This window comes from Bubalus kerabau, chromosome 11 (genome assembly GCF_029407905.1).
Source record: "Bubalus kerabau isolate K-KA32 ecotype Philippines breed swamp buffalo chromosome 11, PCC_UOA_SB_1v2, whole genome shotgun sequence".
Taxonomy (NCBI): domain Eukaryota; kingdom Metazoa; phylum Chordata; class Mammalia; order Artiodactyla; family Bovidae; genus Bubalus; species Bubalus kerabau.
In genome coordinates, this window is record NC_073634.1 from 17,620,537 (window position 1) to 17,642,781 (window position 22,245).

Below are 22,245 nucleotides of genomic sequence, written 5' to 3' on the forward strand. Positions count from 1 at the left end.
CACAAATTGGATCATAGACACAACTATATTATAAGCTAAAAGTGTAACACTCTGAGAACAGGGTTCAGCAAACATCTTTTGAAATGGGCCATACTTTAGGTTTTCTGGGCTACACAATCTCTTTAGAAACTACTCAACTGCTACTGTAAAAAGAAAGCAGCCACAGCCAATAGGTAAATGAATGGGTGTGTCTATGCTCCCATAAAACATGACAATAACAAGCTAGATATGGTCTGCAGGTTGTGTTTGCTGACCATGTTCAAGAAGAGAAAATCTATGTAACCCTAGATTAGGCAAAGATTTCTTGATATCAATAGTGGAATCCATACAAGGAAAAAAAGAAAGAAAGAAACTGAATCCATCAAGAACATTTGCTCTTCAATAAACACCATTAAGAAAACAAACAGATAAGACATACCATGGGAAGAAATCTTTGCATATCAATAAAAAACTTATGTCCAGAATACAAAAATCTCTAATAACTAAGTAAAAAGATAAATTATCAAATTAAAACTAGGGCAAAATATATGAACAGACATTTCACAAAAGAAGATACACAAATGACTATCATATGAAAAGTTGCTCAAATTCATAAGTCAGTGGGGAGATGGCAAACTAACACCACAGTCAGCTGACACTACACATCTGTCAGAAGAGCTGTAATGTAAAGACTGACAATACCAGGCATTAGCCAGAATATGGAGAAACAGAACCCTCATGCTTTGTTCCCTAGAATATAAAATGGTGCCATCACTATGAAAAACACAGACTTATCACAAGTACCTATTCAAGAGAAATGAAAACATATTCATATAAAGACTTGTACAAGAATGTTTATAACATTATTCCTAATAGCCAAAAATAAAGATGATCCAAATGTCCATCAACTGGTGAATGGTTAAACAAAATGGGGCATATTCATACAATGGAATATCCACTTGGCAATAAACAATGAATGAACCATTAATACACCATGCAACATGGATGAATCTCAAGAACAGTATGCTAAGTGAAAAAGGACCAACACAAAGGACTACATATTGTATGATTCCATTTATTTAAAATTTCCAAAAAATACAAATCTACAGAGAAAGAAGGTAAATGGGTACCTGAGGCTGAGAATAGAAGCAGAAATTGTCCTCAAATGAACACAAGGTTTCTTTTTTGGGTGATAAAAATGTTAAAACTAGATTGTGAGGGACTTCCCTAGTGGTCTAGTGGCTAAGACTCCATGTCCCCAATGCAGGGAGCCCAGGTTTAATCCCTGGTTAAATAACTAGACCCCATACGCTGCAGCTAAAGATCCCACATGCTATAACTATGATCCAGTCCAGCCAAATAAATAAACAAAATATTCTTTTTTAAAAAACTAGATTGTGAAAATGTCTGCACAACTCTATAAATTCATCAAAAATTTTATAGGATATAAATTCATACTTCAAACTTCAATAAAACTGTTAAAAAAAAAGGAAGAAAATCCATCTCTGCTACCTGCAGCAGGTTACTTAAACTATCATCCGTCATCCATAAAAACAAAGTTAATAAAACCCACCTTACAAAATACCTATGAGCACTTTAGTAATACAGATGAAAGTTTTAGCCCTTCTTTTTCTGTCCTATGCCTTAACCCATGCTGCAGAAAATTACTGTATCCAAGATGTGTAACAAACAAAAAAACTGAAATCACACAACCAATAGTGAAGCACTCCCCTTAAAAACAAACAATATCACTCTATCACCAATGCTTCTACTGGTACAGAGTACAAAAAAGTCTAAATTCTAATGCAAAAATTCTAACATAAAAATGTGAATTCTGTAGCTAACACAGTTCTATAGTTAATGTTATAGTTAATAATACTACATGAACATCTGAAACTTGGTAAGCATACATTTTAAAAGTCTTCATCAGAAGAAAACTATGAAGTCTAATATGAACATTCTAAGTGATAAGAAAATCATTTAAATGGCAGTTTTCACTAAATTAGTGGCATATAAATAACTGAAATCTTAAAAGTGATGACATTTTAAACTAGATCAAATACTGTATACAAATAGTTATTTGATTATTCTTTCCATGGCATTTATTTGAATATTTCTCCTCTGAACAACATTGATGAACATGAGAATTTTCTTTTCTATACAAATCCTTCCAACTTTCCAAAGATTTTAGAAGCAGTCTAGAGCTTCTCAGGTGAGAATTTTAAAAAAATCATAACTAAGCCAGTCAAAAGAAAAGCTATTCTTATCTCTAAGATGCTGAAGCTGTTGCCACAATAGCGCTATATAATTTATTCTCCTCTCCTCTTTTAGATAGAAAATATTCACAGGAGGAAAAAAGAGAGGATAAAACATATGTAGATAAATACTAAAAGTCTACTCTGATAAAAATAAAATATATTCCAATCATCTCAAATGTCTTATGGTACCTCTTGCTCATCCTTTTCATGGTCACATAAACAAAAACTGTTTCATTACAATCAAAAATTAAATTTTATTTATTTCGGAGATACTCCGTGCTCTGTAATTCTAAAAAATGCTCTCTTCCTGATATACAGGTACTAATCCAAAGGAATCTTCTATGTTCATGAAAAAGAGAAACTAAGCAATATACAAAGAAAACATGTTTGCTCTAAAATCTCAATAAATGACAATTAAAAAAAAAAACGATATATGCAGAAATACACAACCAGGAGTATGAAAGTCACAGGGTAAGAACACATGTGAAAATCACACCGCTCTTATGGCTGTCATTTAAGCTGGACAGGGGTAGAAAATCTCAGGCTGTTTTCCATGTCCATAGACAAGTCATTCCACTCTGTTAAAGAGTAACTACACAAGAGCATACCTTATTTTTTCTCTGATCATTTTAAATAGTTGAAGACCTTGATTGAGGCCAAATCAGAAAGGAAAGAAGAATCTTAAGACCTAGTACAAACCTAAACTATAATAAGGGTTAAAATGGTATTCAGGTGAATCAAAAATTCACAAAGCTGGAATGGCAATATGGCAGCCTGGAACTGGGAAAGTGGAAAGGGAATTCTGCAACTGGGTTAAATTCAGCAGATTTGTTGCTGAAATCTTTAGAAAGTCCTATGTGTAAGACTGGCCTTTGGGTACCTAGCCACTTGGCTTCTGCAATGTTATTTAGGTGGATTAAGGCTCTTTTTACCCACTTGGGACACAGTACCAGCTTGCCTAGATTGTTCATAAATTATGTGATTATGGCAAACACCTGCTTTCCTACTGGGAGTTTTAGTATAGTTTTATAGTTTTAGTTTTATGTCTACATGACTAGCCCCTAACAAAAATCCTGGATTTAGAATCTTAAAGCAGGCATCCCTGGCCAGAAACACTGTACGCTTGTTACAGTGCTGGAGGAACCACGTACTGTTCAGCCCACCCCTATGGGAGGGAGAATGCTGGAAGACCACATTTGGATTCCTCCAGATTCTCCCTGACACATCTTTTGTCCCTTGCTGGTCTTGTTGTGTATCACATCTTTTCTAATAAACCATAGTCATGATACATCTATGAGTCCTTCAAGTGAGGCTGGTCATGGAACCCTCAAAAAAGGTGTTAAAGGCACAGAGACAGAAAGAAATCATAATGTGCAGTTTTAGGGAACCCTATGTGGATCAATTCCGCTAATCTTTTCCTCTTGATCAAATTCACCTTCAACGACAGGGATACGTCTACAGATTAAATGCAGAATACTCTGACTCACTGTGAGAAAGAATAAACTAGAAAGACCCAGAAAACATCAGGCAGAGCCAAAGAAACTGGGGAAAAAGAGAGGGAAAAGGGAGAAGGTAAACTGTCAATGACAACTAAAATCAACATTTAAGTCATTATAAATCTTTACTGTTTGATCAGGTAAGGGAATACAGTGAGACTATCAAAATTAATTTCAAAGGGTATACCTTTCTGAATTTCCATTCCTGTAGGAAAACTAGTAAAAAAGATTTTATAAGGGCAGGCATATTTCAGGTACCAGAGAATCTTACTGAACTCTATTATGGAAACTCAACTGTTTGAAGCAAAACAGTACTATGATGAACTGGTCCAAGTCAGCTTTCAGAATTATGGTCACACCAGTATTTTTACAGAAACATTCCAGTATTTTGATGGAAACAAGCCAACATTTCCATGCCCTATGTTCTCCTAAAATTGTATCTGATTTACACCGAAAAGTTAACATCTTGACCATCTCTGATAATTGTACACTCTTACACGTTAAAAGTATTTAAAATGATCTTACTCTCCCATACAGAAATATTTACCAAGTTTTCTTCATTCTCCCATAACCTGCTCAGTGTTATCCATTATTACTTTAGTCCAAAGCCTCCATGATTTCTGAACTATTTCTATCAACCTCTTCCAACTCTAATCCATCCTTCACAGTACCATCATGACATCAAAGAAGAATACTCTTACGGTCAAGTTCTAATCATCACCCTCCTTCTGAAGAACATTTACTAGCTCTATAACAATCATGGAATAAAATACAAATATCTTAAAATGACATTAATGTCCTTCATAATCCTGTCCCAACCAAGCGTTCCAGCTTTCTAATCTTGGCCCTTTTACTCTCTGCCCCTACAAGGTTACCTACTCAAATGTCTCCAGCCCCATGTTGGTACCATATATGTGTGAAAGGTCAGATAAGATATACGATAACAAGAAGTGGCAGGATCAACATCAAATTAAAAACATTCATATTGTTGAAAAACTTTTTCTACCTATGCAGGTCAAACAAAAGTCATCTAGAGACAGACCTCAATTACTAACCCAGACTTCTGTAACTTCCACAAGCTAAGTCAAATAGGTTCCTGCTCTTAAAATTAGCCCTGGGCTTTCTTACTTCTGCATTTTATATTTACAGTATTCTGTTTCCAACAAAAAATTCTGCCTCATTCTGTGAAAACTACAGCCATCCTCAAAGTACACTCAAATATCATCTTCTTCATAATGCCTTCTCTGTGCTCCCAACTCAGCTATCATCTTCATACCTTTTTTTCTGTTTCTATAAACTCTTCAATTGTACTTATTACATTTTGAATTATATTACATTTATTTATATACAGTTCTTATTTCTCCAACTGGACTATATGCTGAAGAAACACACAATATTTACTTGTTTTTGCATCACTCATTATTCCCTGCATAATTAAGCAACTCTACTCATATCTGAAAAATTTAGATTAACCAAATTTTTAAATTTTGAAGGTTCAATTCAGTTCAGTGGCTCAGTCGTGTCCAACTCTTTGCAACCCATGAACCGCACCATGCCAGGCCTCCCTATCCATTACCAACAGCCAGAATCTACCCAAACCTATGTCCATTCAGTTGGTCATGCCATCCAACCATCTCATCCTCTGTCATCCCCTTCTCCTCCTGCCTTCAATCTTTCCCAGCATCAGGGTCTTTTCAAATGAGTCAGCTCTTCACATCAGGTGGCCAAAGTATTAGAGATTCAGCTTCAACATCAATCCTTCCAATGAACACCCAGGACTGATCTCCTTTAGAATGGACTGGTTGGCTCTCCTTGCAGTCCAAAGGACTCGCAAGAGTCTTCTCCAACACCACAGTTCAAAAGCATCAATTCTTCGGCACTCAGCCTTCTTTATAGTCCAACTCTCACATCCATACATGACTACTGAAAAAACCACAGCCTTGACTAGACAGACCTTTGTTGACAAAGTAATCTGTCTGCTTTTTAATATGCTGTCTAGGTTGGTCATAACTTTCCTTCCAAGGAGTAAGTGTCTTTTAATTTCAGGGCTGCAATCACTATCTGCAGTGATTTTGGAGCCCAAAAAAATAAAGGTAAATATCTTAAAAACAATCAAATCTTTACATCAAACTAGTAAAACCAGACAGGGAGGAATTACCATATGGAGCCAAAATGAGTTTTGTTTACTAGCCTACTTAATTACTCCCTATAAATAAAATACATTATTCTTAATTTGCGATTAACAGAAACACTGGAAAAGGAAACATCTCTTGTGTGTTCTTGAGGAGGTGGCAAAGATAAAAGAAATCCTTTGTCCAACCCCAAATAGCAAGTTTTAAATAATAAAATCAGAGCCACGAAGTGGTAGTAAGTCTTTCAGAGAGAAGGAAAACGACTTAGTTCATAAGCTCATATCGACATAGAAGAAAAGAAGCATATTAGAAAGGAATAAAAGAATTTAAAATAACATCTTTGGTATATTTCATTTTATTTTTCTTATTCTTAATTGATCTAACATAATGATTTGTTCAAAATAATTCAGCAATAATGTGCTTGATAATTATAGCTTATGAATGGTAACGATGTTATAAGGGATAAGAACAAGAAATTGTGAATACTGTAAGATACCTGCACTGCATGAATCAGTACAGTGTTACTTGAAAGTGTACTTGAGTCAGTTGCAAATGTACATTGCAAATTTTACAGCAACCACAAAAAAAAGTAAAAAGAAGTGTAACCTATGCTAAGAGAGGAAAGAAAATGAACTCGTATTAAATGTTCAATTAAAATCAGAGGAAAAAGGAAAAGAGAGTAAGAAAAGAAAGAACAAGAGCAGTGAATAGAAAATGGTAAAAAATATAACAGATATTAATCCAACAATATCAATAATTTTTTAATAGGTGAGTGGAAAGGTAAGTTTTCATTCAAATTACCGCACAATTGCACTCATCTCACATGCTAGGAAAGTAATGCTCAAAATTCTCCAAGCCAGGCTTCAGCAATACATGAACCGTGAACTTCCTGATGTTCAACCTGGTTTTAGAAAAGGCAGAGGAACCAGAGATCAAATTGCCAACATCCGCCGGATCATGGAAAAAGCAAGAGAGTTCCAGAAAAACATCTATTTCTACTTTAATGACTATGCCAATTTGACTGTGTGGATCACAATAAACTGTGGAAAATTCTCAAAGAGATGGGAATCCCAGACCACCTGACCTGCCTCTTGAGAAACCTGTTTCAGGTCAGGAAGCAACAGTTAGAACTGGACATGGAACAACAAACTGGTTCCAAATAGGAAAAGAAGTACGTCAAGGCTGTATATTGTCACCCTGCTTATTTAACTTCTATGCAAAGTACATCATGAGAAATGCTGGGCTGGAGGAAGCACAAGCTGGAATCAAGATTGCCAGGAAAAATATCAATCACCTCAGATATGCAGATGACACCACCCTTATGGCAGAAAGTGAAGAAGAGCTAAAGAGCCTCTTTATGAAAGTGGAAGAGGAGAGTGAAAAATCTGGCTTCAAACTCAACATTCAAAAACTAAGATCATGGCATCTGGTCCCATCACTTCATGGCAAATAGATGGGGAAACAATGGAAACAGTGGCTGACTTTATCTTTTTGGGCTCCAAAATCACTGCTGATGGTGATTGCAGCCATGAAATTAAAAGACACTTACTCCTTGGAGGAAAGTTATGACCAACCTAGACAGCATATTAAAAAGCAGAGACATTACTTTGTCAACAAAGGTCCATCTAGTCAAGGCTGTGGTTTTTCCGGTAGTCATGTATGGATGTGAGAGTTGGACTATAAAGAAAGCTGAGCACCGAAGAATTAATGCTTTCGAACTGTGGTGTTGGAGAAGACTCTTGAGAATCCCTTGGGCTGCAAGGACAGCCAATCAGTCCATCCTAAAGGAGACCGATAAGTCCTGGGTGTTCGTTGGAAGGACTGATGTTCAAGCTGAAACTCCAATACTTTGGCCACCTGTTGTGAAGAGCTGACTCATTTGAAAAGATCCTGATGCTGGGTAAGATTGAAGGCAGGAGGAGAAGGGGAAGACAGAGGATGAGATGGTTGGATGGCATCACCGACTCAATGGACATGGGTTTGGGTGGACCCTGGAAGCTGCTGATGGACAGGGAGGCCTGGCGTGCTGCGGTTCATGGGGTTGCAAAGATACAGACATGACTAAGCCACTGAACTGAACTGAATCCAATGATATCAATAATCTTTTAATAGGTGAGTAGAAAGACTGACACAGCCATAAAATGGGCTATTATTCAACAACAAAGAAAAATAAGCTACCAAGCCATAAAAAGACTTGGAGGAATTTGATAATATATTACTAAGTTCAAGAAGTCAACCTGGAAAGGCTACATACTACATGATTCCAACTACACGATATTCCAGAAACTATATGGCTAGGAAGACAATAAAAAGATCAGTAGTTACCAGGGGATAGATGGAGATTGAGAGAAGAGAGAAGAGGAATAGGTAGAGCACAGGGGATTTTTAGGACAGTAAAACTAATCTACATGGGACTATTAAAGGTAGAGAGACATGAAATGAAGCATTTGGCAAAGCCAAAGACTATACTAACACAAAGAGTGAATCCTAATTAAACGATGAACTTTACTTAATAATCCTGTATCAATACTGGTTCCTCAATTTTAACAAATACATTATACTAATATAAGATATTAAGAACAGGAAAAAGTTCAGTTATTAGTAATTAATACCATACAAGGCATTTGGCATTTGATAGTAGTTTTCTCACTCAGGGAACTCAAAAATATAATTAATAAGAATAAACACAAGAAATTACAAGAGTTAGGCTTAACAATCTGGATAAACTATACAAAATCAATATTTTTTTTAAATATATGTAATGGTATAAGTACTAAAGTTGTCAAATCCTAACCACAGTGAATTTCTAAGATTGACTTGAACCTAAAACCTAAGATGAAAGATTTAAATACACTGTACTGTGCTTTCAAGCTGTCCATGTTACAAAAATATTAGCAGTAACAAAAAGTACTATATGGCTGAAAAGATATTTTTACAGTGAACGTAAGTATTTTCACAGGGCCATATTTCTCAAACACTTTGAAAGTTACTAAAGAATTCCACTATTTACTTTGCACATTTTTCTGAACAAAAAAGCACTAAAACTGAGGCAAAGGAATTGTTCTATATCTTGACGGTGTTGGATATTTACAAATCTACATTAATCAATATTCACAGACTTCTATGTCATAAAGAATATATTTTACAGTGACCTGAAAATCAATTAAAATTTTAAACGGTAAACAAAGAGTAAATGAGAATAATACAGAGAAAGGAATAAAAGGAGGGAAAGATAACAGAGTAAAATGCAAAGAAAAAGAAGTGGGATCATGTTGTTAATTTTAAGAGTGTGTGTTAGTCGCTCAGTCGAGTCCGACTCTTTGAGACCCCATGGACTGTAGCCTACCAGGCTCCTCCATTCACGAGATTTTCCAGACTAGAATACCAGAGTGGGTTGCCATTTACTTCTCCAAAGTTTAAGAGTAAATAGCTTTTTCAAGATAGATGAATTCTACATATCCCAACTTAATATCTCTCAAATGCAATTATATATAATATCAAAAATTATGAGTTTCAATAGTAAAGATAATACATGGAAAAAAGGATCAGAATAAAATGCTTAAGATACAACCTCCTGTTTACATTTTAATTACACAAAAATGTGTATGTATAAGTCTTATATATATATACACACACACACAAACACACCAACATATATGCATACATATATGTTAGCATTTCCATAATAATATTCACTGTCAATAAACACTGCTGAGGAGAATAAAAGAGGCTTTCACTGCTCATTGTGTATGCTTTTAAATCATGTACACCCATTTTTTAAAAGGATAGATTTAACTGAGCAAGGACATTATGGGTCATTTTGTTTTCTCCTCTATATTACTCTTTTTTTTTTTAAAGAAAGCTCTAATGAATATCACTTTTAAATATGCTTAATATAAGAGAATTATAAATAATACACTTAGATATTTAATTTTTTAGCCCATCATAATTTTCATTATAGTGAAAAATGAGGAAAAGTTTTAAAATTAGTCAACTGAAGTACTACATAGTCATATACTGGAAAGTCCTGCTGCTGCTGCTGCTGCTGCTAAGTCGCTTCAGTCGTGTCCGACTCTGTGTGACCCCACAGACGGCAGCCCACCAGGCTCCCCCATCCCTGGGATTCTCCAGGCAAGAACACTGGAGTGGGTTGCCATTTCCTTCTCCAATGCAGGAAAGTGAAAAGTGAAAGTGAAGTCGCTCAGTCGTGTCCGACTCCTAGCAGCCCCATGTACTGCAGCCCATCGGGCCCCTTCATCCATGGGATTTTCCAGGCAAGAGTACTGGAGTGGGGTGCCATTGCCTTCTCCAATGCAGGAAAGTGAAAAGTGAAAGTGAAAGTGAAGTCGTGTCCGACTCCTAGCAACCCCATGGACTGCAGCCCACCAGGCCCCTCCATCCATGGGATTCTCCAGGCAAGAGTACTGGAGTGTCCGATGTATACCAAGTTAAAAGGAATTAAAAAAAAAAAAAAAAAACACGTAAATAGGTTCATGACATAAAAAGCAGCTAATTAAAAAACTCTGACCTCATTTCTGGGGAATATTTAATGAAAGTATTACAAATAGATTGCTATTAATTTATTCAACAATTAATTACTGAGATCCTGTTGTGTGCCAGGTACTGAGATGGGTACAGAAGATACAGAGTAGACCAGCTGCCCTGGAATAGGGGACAGGTTAGGGAAATACTATGGAAGGGAAGCAGACAGATATACATATATAAATAACCTCCTGAAAAGCTATTTAACTGCAGTGCCACCGTGGTAGGCTATCTACAAACATAATCAACAAAATTCCTCCCACCTCTGAATGCTCATGCCACTCCTCCCGTTAGGTACAATTTTTCCCTCCCCTTGAATCCAGTCTTCCAATGTGCGTTGTCAAGTAAAATATGGCACAAGTAATACTGTGCCACTTGCAAGCCTAAAGATTAAGAGACCTAAAATTTCTACTTACTTTCTTGCTACCCTGAATTGCCATGTACTTCAGGATAGATCAGCAGGAAAGGGAAACCATGTGTAGAGAAAGGCCCTGAAGAAAAGTAACAAGTGGAGATAGGACCAAGATGACAACGAAGGTGCCTAGTAGACAATCTGCATTAAGCCCCAGACAGAAAGTGAGAGCACCCTGGAACCTCTAGCCCAAGTCAACCTATCTTACCTGACAGCAAATGAAATAGAGATGACTGGTCGCCACTCATCCCTGAACACAAATTTCTACCCCAAAGAATCATAAGAAAACAAAAAAAGTACTTTAAGGTGATATGCCATGCTACAACTGATAACCGAGACCAAAAATGGGTGCCTGGAAAGTGTATTACTAAAAGAAACACCTAGAAAATATAATATTGGCTTTGGGGACAAGAGATAGGTGGAAGGTGAAAGGGCAACAAGGAGCCTGAAAAGTAGACAAGCAGTAAGGACACTGCTCGAAGAAGGGTTATCCATATTATTTCCTGGCAGAAAACAATTAGCATAGAACTGTCACATGACAAAACTTAGAAGATAAGAGAATCTATAAATCTAACTAAGATTCCCCAACAAAATATTCAAAGTGTCAATGGCTTCTTCACAGCCAAATATGAGGAGATGTAAGAAGAAAAACATGAGTTAAAGAACTATAAGCTGAATTTAAAAGAAATATTTCTAACTAGGAGTTTCTTGGTTAAAAAATAACTGTTTCTCATCACTAGCCTCTACAGATAGCCAAACACTGTCAAGCAAACAGCCTAAGGACAAAGACCAAATACAGAGTACTACCAAGAACATGGGCTCAGAATCATCAAATCAAAACCACATCTGTAAAAGCCTGTTAGGACCACAGAAGACTTCAGACCATGCTTGCATATTCTCTCAGGCAGGTAAAAGGGCTTCTGAGAAATTACACGACCCTAACTTGGGCTCCAAAGTGGAGAGAATCCTATCTCCGTAAGAAAGTGGAAAGAATCTTGTCTCAGTAAGAACTGTGGATGTGACTTTTGTCTAATGGAATGCACTTCTAATCTTATATATAGAAAATCCACAAAGTGGTTAATGGAGTTCTATCAGTTTGTACTAAAACACTATCTCAAATGAAAAGAGGCCTTTAGGCTTTTAACTGTCACATAAAGCAGAATAAAACTGCTACTCAGATGCAAACAAAGCCCATTTCTTACGGAAAAGTAAAAAGGACTCAAAGAATAGAGCCAAGAGCCAAAAGGACCCAGCCAAGAGCTAAGAATAATACAGATCTTCCTCAGCTTACAATGGAGTTAAATCTAAATAAATCCATTATAAGTTGAAAATACATTTACTACACCTAACCTACTAAATAGCATAGCTTAGCCTAGCCTACCTTAAGTGTGCTTACAATATTTTCAATAGCTTGCAGGTGGGCAAAATTATCTAAAACAAAGTGTATTTTATAATAAAGTGCTGAATCTCTCATGTAATTTATTGAATGTGCTGTGTTTAGTCGCTCAGTCATGTCTGACTCTTTGCGACTCCATGGACTATAGCCCACCAGGCTTCTCTGTCCATGGGGATTCTCCAGGCAAGAATACTGGAGTGGGTTGCCATGCCCTCCTCCAGGGGATCTTCCTAACCCAAGGATCAAACTCAGGTCTCCTGCACTGCAGGAGGATTCTTTACCAGGTGAGCTACCTGGGAAGCCCAACTTATTGAATACTGTACTGAAAATGAAAAACAGAATTGTTGTCTGAGTACAAAAGGATTTTTAAGTGTATTGGGTGTTCACCCTCATGATCACATGGCTGACTGGGAGCTGCGACTCCCTGCCACTGCCTAGAAACATGAGAGAGTATCATACATATTGCTAGCCTGGGAAAAGATCAAAATTCAAAGTACAGTTTCTACTTAATTACGTATCACTTTCACACCATCAAAAAGCCAAAAAATCCTAAGTGGAGCCAGCATAAATCAGGAACCATCTGTAATGAATTATGAAACCACTATCAGAAGATAGAACCAAGCCATAATCAAGGACATTTTCTGTTTCCTGGTTAGATTTCAGAACTGCTTTAGAACAGAGACTACTACATGCTTTTCCCTTTTCCACCCTCCAATGTGATTAACTGCCTGTCTCAAAACCGCATACTAAGTATATTGGGGCCTGGGGAGGGGCGTGGACAACGGGGAGACTTGCCTTCCCAGTTCACAGGTGACCAAATCAAAAAGAGCTGCATTCAAGGAGCCTCATCCACATCCCAACCAAATTCAGATGATAAAATAATGAACTTTGAACATGATGTCATAACTGGATGAGATTTCTGGGCATCTTAGGAGATGTCCTCCATGTTGGAGAAACATGAATTGTCTACCACAGGAAGAACTGTGGTAGTCCATCAACAAAGATGCCTGCCAACAATTCCTCCTACTCCTGTACACTTATGCTACTCCTCCCATCAAGAGTGGCATCTATTTCTCCTTTGAGAAACAAAATGCAGTGGAAATGATGATATGCAGTTTTAGGCCTACTCCTTAATAAGCCAAGAAATGTCTGGTTTTGTTCTGTTACCCAGAATCACCATGTAAAGAAATCCAGACCATCCTTCTAGAGACAGGCCAAAAAGATAAAAAAGCCCTGGCTGATTAAAAAAAAAACAAACAAACAGGCCATAGAGAACAAATGAGGTATCTCAAGTAAAAGTCAGCACTAAAGTCATCTTGGATCCTCAAGGCCTATTCCAATCATCTCAGTCAGTGTCTTGTGGACCAGAGCAAGGTGTTCCCTACTCAAACTCCTGACCCCAAAATTGTGAGCAATAAAAACAGCTATGATTTTAAGTCGTAAGTTTTGAGGCAATTTGTTATTCAGTAAAGGACAACTGATACAGGTAATGGTAAGCAGTGCTTGCAGCAAAGGTTACAAAGGAAAAGTACTAGGTACTTTTCAAAGAGTCAGTATTACGGATCCTAATGGCACCCCACTCCAGTACTCTTGCCTGGAAAATCACACGGACGAAGGCACCTCAGACATGTCTGAGCGACTTCACTTTCATGTATTGGAGAAGGAAATGGCAACCCACTCCAGTGTTCTTGCCTGGAGAATCCCAGGGATGAGGGAGCCTGGTGGGCTGCTGTCTATGGGACCATACAAAGTCGGACACGACTGAAGCGACTTAGCAGCAGCAGCAATGTAATCTGAGAGATAAGGAAGGTTTTCCTGAGAAGTGATACACTTAAAGTGAGAGTGAAAGTGAAGTCGCTCAGTCATGTCCTACTCTTTGCGACCCCATGGACTGTAGCCTATCAGGCTCCTCCGTCCATGGGATTTTCCAGGCAAGAGTGCTAGAGTGGATTGCCACTATATTTAAAAGTGGTAATTTAATGTTATTTAATATGGAGGAAATTACGAACATAAATTTTGTTCACTGGTTTCAAATTTCTATTTTCCTACATTTCCACATTACACCTGTTTTACTTTTGAAATAACATTTTAGCCAGGAACAAAAGTTTTTTTAATGTCCTGTTGCAGTTGAAGAATGGGGTGCTCTGATGACACTAGCATTTCAAAAAGTAAACAGGCTATACTGCTTTAAAATTTTCTGAAGGATTAGAAGGTATTAAAACACAATTAACCTAAAATTGGTAAAGAATCCACCTGCAATGCAGAAGACCCTGGTTCGATTCCTGGGTCAGGAAGATCCACTGGAGAAGGGAAAGGCTACCTACTCCAGTATTCTTGGGCTCCCCTTGTGGCTCAGCTGGTTAAGAATCCGCCTGCAATGCAAGAGACCTGGGTTTGATCCCTGGGTTGGGAAGATCCCCTGGAGAAGAGAAAGGCTACCCACTTCAGTGTTCTGGCCTGGAGAATTCCTGGAGAATTCTATGGGGTCGCAATGAGTCGGACACGACTGAGCAACTTTCACTTTCACAACCTAAAATTATACTGCTTACAATTTAATATCACTCTATTTTTGCAAACTTCTTCAGCTATGTAATCCTTATAGTTATTTTTGTGAAAAGATGTGGACAACATGAGACTGAGAGAAATACATACTACTTTGATAACAGAATTAAGAATGGAAATGACTCTCAAAACTGCAATAATGGAATAAAACCAACATGAAAAAATTAAACAAAATTAACTGAAGAGACATTCACTTTTAGGGTTAAAAAGAAACCAACCACTGAAGCACAAGAGGAGAAAATAATCTAGTTTAACAGTATAAAAAATCCTTGGGGTTTGAGCTGACCACAAATGTATCAGACAATAGTAAGTAAGCTATATCAGCATAAAAACTGTTAATCTCATACTTCATTAACACATTTAATTAACAAATATTCACTACAAACCTAAGATGTACCACTTATTTTCCTAAGAGAATACAGTAATGAGGACCAGAGAAGGAATAATCTCACCCTATTTAGAACTAATCAAACTAAAAACATATGGAATATTAAGTCCATAGGAAGGAAATGGTTGAAAAAAGTACAGAAATGTGACCTTCAAAAGAAAAACGTTCTAATTTGAATATTGCCCTAAAGAAAGAAGAAAGCTCTTAAGACAATTCTTTCATTTTACCAAAATAATGACTACTATGTGACAGGCACTGTGCTAGGCCCGGGGTAACAGTGGAAAACAGAATGTCCTGTCCTCACCCTACTCACAGTCTAGTGAGCATGCTGTCCTCAAAGACAGAGCTCTTAGCAGGCAGCAAGTAATGATGTCAGCACTTTTTATGACAGAGATCTCTTTTATAATAGATCTATGTTATATATAGATTATCTCACTTATTATATATTACTACATAATAATTGCTTTTATAATAGAGAATCACATACGTTGATAAAGGCTGAAATAAATTACCTCCAAAGTTACTTCCAAATCTAAAATTTTATGATTACTTACTTGGAGCACTATACCATGAAAGAATGTAATTGTTATTCTGAGATAAATAAATATATAATGAATAAGATAACAGGCAAACCAATACATACAAACACATAGACACATGGGTTTTCTTGTTAATATTTCTACCTAAGAAAACAACCATGCCACTTCATAAATTTAACCTTCATAGGCAAACTACTCAAAACCAACTTCAATCCACATTCAGAAAAATCTAATCTCAAATTCTTTATTTCACTGTAACAAGAATTTTTAAATCTCTTTATCCTAGTGATCATCTTACCCTAGTTAAAATAATTCCAAAGAAATTAATATCCATGATTTCTCTGGGATTTCTTATATTTATTAGTATACCTTTCCATGGCTTTAGCTGTATAAGGCAAATGCATTTCAATACTGTGTTCATCTTCATCTGTCTGCAGAGACATGCGTTCAAACATTCCTGTCTTCCATAGTTCTCCGTAAACTAGAGGTTTCAAAATATAGTAAAACAAATGTATTAATGTATATCCTTATCCTGTGAGACTACCCAGTAACACAAAACTACATGCTTTGGCAAGAGACAAAAGTATCATGTAATATTCTCCTTTGGTTTTAGTTTTAAAAAGAGGAAAAAACAACTAGCTTCTTATATAAGACAAAACAGTCAGACACGTAATGATTTACTTAGCATTTTCATATGTTATATAGTTACATAAAAAATAATAATTTAAAATTTTCATCAGGTCCTTTCATTATATCTAAAAATCACCTCTAAGTTTAAGGTTTTCCTTGACCTTAATCAACCACAAGATACTAACAAGAACAATTGATCAAAACTCCTACTGAAATATGGAAAAATCCCCCCATCTACTTCCTCATGAGGTTTAATAGTACAGTTTTTGAGTTTTGTTTTATTTTTAAATAAAATGTATACGATTATTGTTTTACACCTCAGGTTTTGTTATACCAAGAACAGAAAATTCCTACTGAAAATGTTATTTTCCTCAACATTAAGAATTAAACTTGTCAGGTAGACTGGAATATAAATTTACCACAGGACTATGCCTTAATCTTAAATTTTTAAAATGATTTAGCAATTCAGACCCTTCTGATGGATTATACTTAAAACAAGATATTATATAGCAAGAAAATAATGGAATTTAATACAAAAAAGACACAAGAATATTTTTATTTTATATTGAACAGAACCAGCATTTGTATAACTAAATCCTTAAATGGGTTTACCAATATCAAAAAAAGAAACAAATAACTGTATGACTTTTCTTCTATGAAACTGCATCTGATTAAAAATTCTCATTGTTAGGCTATCCAAAACCAAAATTTTCTGAATGCTCTAACAAGGTTTTACAAAGCAAGTGTGACCCAGAGGGTGGATGAAGGTAGTAAAAAGGTACATATCTCCAGTAATAAAATCAGTAAGTACTGGGGATGTTATGTACAACATGATAAATATAATGAACACTGCCGCATGTTATACATTAAAGCTGTTGAGAATAAATCCTAAGAGTTCTCGTCACAAGGGAAAAATATTATTTTGGTTCTTTAATTTTGTATCTATATGAGATTATATTCACTAAACTTATCATTTCATGATATATGAAAAGTCAAATTACTGTGTCATACTTTAAAACTGCCGTATGTCAATTATATCTCACTAAAACTGGAAGAAAAAATAAAAATTTTACAAGCATTTTAAAAATTTAAAAGTTACATAGCCTAAAGCCATTCCAGGGAGTAAGGTTAGAAATATTCCAGTTTTGTTAATAAGCTATATCCTAACAACAAAATGCTAATACTCTATAAAGCCCAAAATTATGAAAATTTAAGCCTAAAGTTTAAAAAGAGGTGACCATTTCCTTTGCAAATAGCTTCTTTTATTCTACAAAAGAATTTGCTGCAAAATTTCTTAAAACAATAAACACTCAACATAATTAAAATATAATTTGATGAACTGGAAGGATATACACTAAGTTCATGAATGTGGTTACTTTCGGGAATGTGGGAATGTAAAGTGAGTTCAGATGAGGAGAAAGTCTGAGTCAAGTGTGAATGATAAGTACATGAGTGTTTGTTTTAGTAGTTTCCGTACTATTTGGCATTTTTAGAATTATGTTTACCCATTCCTCCAAAAATACTATTAAAAGTCAGAAAAAGTTTTACTTTACACATTCAGTGTACAAAATGAGACACAACTAAATAAAAAATGTGACGCCTGGGATCTTATTTTAACAATCAAAATAATAGGTATGTTTTATAAATAAAATACACAAGATTTATGTAGCACTCTTCTTGCTGAGCTTCACAACTACAGGCTCATTTTTTCCCATAAAAACCATAAACAAGGAAATAAAATCATTATCCTCATTATCCATTTACAGTGAGGGATTTGTTATACACAGAGGAAGACTAACATGCCCAAAATCTTTCAACAAGTTGTTGTGGGTACCAATTTCTTTTCTGATGCTACAATGAGTACATGGTACTGCCCTGATTATAAACATAACCACTACAGTTCAGAGACTAGTGAATCTACAGATTTTTGTGGCTGGCAGAAAAACTGCAGTTGTCTTTTAGGCATATGGAAGATTTTCTTAGTTTTTGTTTTTTGCAGATTGTTACAACAAATTTTATTTTTAAAATTGAAATATTACAAAAGTAATATTTTTAACTTAAAATAAACTCATAATTCCTATTTTTAAAAACTTTGTTTACAAGCTGTAAGAGTTCTATATACTTACTCTTTTGGTCAATACGAAGGTCATACAGAGGTGTTCTATATACATCCACACTGGAAAGTGCACATCGAGAAAGGGGCACATGATGAGAAGGCCCAAGGATGAAAACTCTCCGGCTAGGAGATATACAACAAAAAACACAGGACAATTGCACTTCTACACAAACTTTATTAAGTAAAAAGAAAAAAAAGTAATTTTAAAAAATTACGTGTAATACTGTTTTCCTTCTTGATTTCATCACCTACTGTTACATGCTAAATTGCGTTCTCTTGGTATCATACATAAAGTCCGCCCCCCTGTACCTTAAAATGGAACCTATTTGGCGATAAGGTCTTTGAAGAGGTGGTTAAGTTAAAGTGAAGTCATTACGGTGAGGCCTGAATTCAATATGACTGGTGTCTTGACAAGAAGAGAAAGAGACACCAAAGGTGCACACACAAAATGGTAACTGACCACGTGAAGAGACATCAGGAAGACAGCCATCTGCAAGCCAAGGAAGGGGCCTCATAAGAAACCAACCCTGTGAACACCTTCATCTTGGACTTCTCCAGCATCCAGAACGAGGAGAAAATAAATTTCTGTTGTTCCAATCGCCTAGTTTATGGTGTTTTGTTATGGCAGCACTAGCAAACTAGTGTACCTAATGACTGGCTTCTAAATTCAGTTCAGTTCCTTGTCTCTGTCTTTCTGTTGAAAGGGCTTTAAAAGAATCATGTTCAATACCTGGAAATACCAGTTACTAATTATCTACAGTAAACCAACTGACTATGCTTAAAATCACGTCTGTATTCACAATGGCTAGAACACAGGTTTTCAATAGCTACATTAATTGCATTTTAAACATTCCAGCTATTAAATAAAATCTCAAACACATCCTAAACTTGCCTACAACTTTAATAAAACTACATAACAGTATAAAGTATGAAAATCCAACATACTACTACAAAGAATTATTCAGATAAAGCTATTTCCACATTTCATCCATGGCAGAGAAGAAAGGCATTTTGTTGAGAAGAACTCAGTATAGTAAGCTTTATCTGTTCCTACAGAACGGTAGAAGTCATTCCCAAAAACAAACATAATTATGTGTTCTTTGCACTATAGGCTAAAGAAAAGAACGGGGCTAACTTGTAGCTTAAATCTTTACAATCCCTTTATCTCAAACACCAAGATTAAAATGGACGAATTCTTATTCTATCTCAAACATCTCTACAATCTGAATTCCAAAACTCTCCTTTTTCTCTATTCTCCCAGATTTACATGAACAAAACTTTCCCCACCACACACACGCTCACAGACAGGAAACTCTAAGAAAAATTAAAATTTTTCTAGAGAAAATTAAAAGCTACTCATTGCTCAATTAAGGGACAAACACTCAAAGACTGAGACACCAGAGCTCTACCTGTTTCACATCGAAAACTTGCAGGCCAAGGAATGTGCGGCATATTGCAAAGTATTTATTTTTATAAAATTCTATTAGAGGTTAAGAAAATTAACCTATGGTTGGGTGTATCTTACTTGCTATCTGAGGTGTTGGGAGGGTTGGGGGAGCTAGGAAAGATGTAGGTAAGGAAAAGGTGATTCTCAGTTTCGTCCCAAAATCTCCTGAAGAAACTGCAATCCTCAAGATGTCACTCAGAGCAGACACGTAAGACCACAAAGCATTTCTAGTCAGAAACGTAATCCCTTTTCTCACCTCCCCTGCTAATACTCACTTCCTGTCATCATCTCTATGAGCAAATCAATAACGTTTAAGAAAAAAAAAAAAATCAAATCCACAGATTCCTAAATGAACAAAGAGACACCACTATGTTCTCACACCTTAATGGCATATAAATAACACCACACTTTTTAAAATTAAAGTCTAACGTGGGACATAAATAATGGTATACCTGAGTGTTTAGGAAACTTGCTTAAGGACAAGGTACTATATTGGGTTGGCAAAAAAATTCCTTCGGGTTTTTCCACAGGACGTAAGCAGAAAACTCTAACAAACTTTTTGGCCAACCCAGTATGAATTAAGAGCTAAGTAAGAAAAGAAAAGCATTTTTATGATTGAGGAATGTATTTCTAAGAAAAGAAGACTAGAATACTTAAAATCAGAGCACTCCTGGGAATTCAGGATAATTAAAACATGAAATGACTTTTATAATATCAATTGAGGCACAGATATATTTCATAGGTAAGTGTAACAAGGTTCTTCTAACAGTGATTAAAAGATGAGTATTACTTCAGAAATAAAGACCCGAGGTCAGAAAGCCTAACTGCTTCCTCTAATTTAATACATGGCTATTCATCTTGCTTGTGTTTTTGTCAGACCCAACTGAGATGAAAAGATAAAGCCTAGTTCAGAAAAGAGCTCCCATCAGTCTGAATTATCCAGCTGGGTACCCCAAAGGTTGAAAGTCACCCAAAAGCAACACAGTGAAGTTCTGCATTTAGTTAAGAGAGATACCAGGGGAAAAAAGAGATTTAAGTCCCATCAATACAAAACCCTTAAAAGTGATATACCAAAAAACAAACCAAAAAAAGCTAAGTATTGTTGAAAAGAAGGAAAAACAAAATACACATTGAATGAGTACTAATCTCAGACTGAATCTCTGTGTTAGCTACATGCTAAAAGACAATTAACAGCATAAATAAAAAAATAACATCTTTTCTCTTTCTTCCCCCCTAGATCGCTAGGTCCATAAACACCTAAGCCATACACATATTTTGGAGAGAAATGGATAATGTAAGCACTGGAAGTAATGCCACTTTCTCTCCCTTTAATTAATTACAAAGTGCTTTGTCGTAAAGGGGTTACTTTTAAAATATCTGCATATAATCACTGTTACTATACATATAAAAGAAACCTTTAATATGAAAAAACAGGAAAAAAATCAGTAAGCATTCTTTCAGGAAATAATGTAGTTTACATATAATTATACCTCCAGAGAATCCACATTTGTGGAGTTACTAAGAGAGTAGTCCGTGCACTCAACACATGAGTTACTTAAATGCCTGTTCTCATAGTCAACTATTTATACTAAGTAATGGAACACAAGTAATTTGTTTTTTAATGTTTCATAGTTAGTGGAGATATTTTAACTGAAAAATAAAATGTCATGTGGCCCCAAAGAAGATTCCTTTCGGCTCTCTTTTTCTGCCCTGCAAAGTTTTCTGAAAGATACGAATCAAAATCAAGTTATTATCTAAGTAACATCCTGAGTTTCAGTTTTTAAAGTTTCAGTAATAGGAAAAGACTTGGCAACTATAAATATGGGAAAGAACTTAATGTATAATTTTAAAAATTTCTTAAATGGCCAGAGTACTCTTTCTAAAATATGAATCAGATCATATCCCTCTCCCACTTAAAATGTCTTTCAAAGGGTTTTCATGGTCAGAGGATAAAATCCAAAATCCTTAAAACAGGTTCTAAAGTCGCAAATGAACTGGTCCCTCCAGTGTGATTCTCCCCCACTTAGATCACAGTACTTTATACACACTGGTGGTCTTTGCAGTGCCCTGACGACAAGGATACCTCTGCCTATTTCAAAGCTTTTTCACATTAATTGCTTCTTTTGCTGGCTTAAAGATCATCTCCCCAGAGATGCTATCTCCAATACCTTATCCACAATATAAATCCAATCACCTTGAATTATAGCAGTTCTCAAAGTGTGAACTGTGGATTCCTCAATACCCTTTCAAGGAGTTCACAAAATCAAAACTATTTTCATAGTAATACAAAGAAGTTATCTGCCTTTGCAGTGTGTTAACATTTATTTGCACTTGTGGTACAAAAGTGA

At 35.8% G+C, this 22,245-nt stretch overlaps 1 protein-coding gene across 3 annotated transcripts in view; it reads right to left on the reverse strand.

Annotated features, from left to right (window-relative positions):
* MEMO1 (mediator of cell motility 1) overlaps window positions 1-22,245 on the reverse strand; it is a 113,961-nt gene that overhangs the window by 25,897 nt on the left and 65,819 nt on the right. For 2 of the 3 annotated variants that reach the window (XM_055539735.1, XM_055539734.1), the window contains 2 exons: window positions 18,461-18,573; window positions 16,074-16,185 (listed from right to left, as the gene is read on the reverse strand). The exons of the other annotated variant lie outside the window; for it this stretch is intronic. In XM_055539735.1, coding sequence (XP_055395710.1) covers window positions 16,074-16,185; window positions 18,461-18,573 — 225 coding nt within the window. The remainder of the gene's footprint in view (window positions 1-16,073; window positions 16,186-18,460; window positions 18,574-22,245) is intronic. 3 annotated transcript variants of the gene reach the window in all.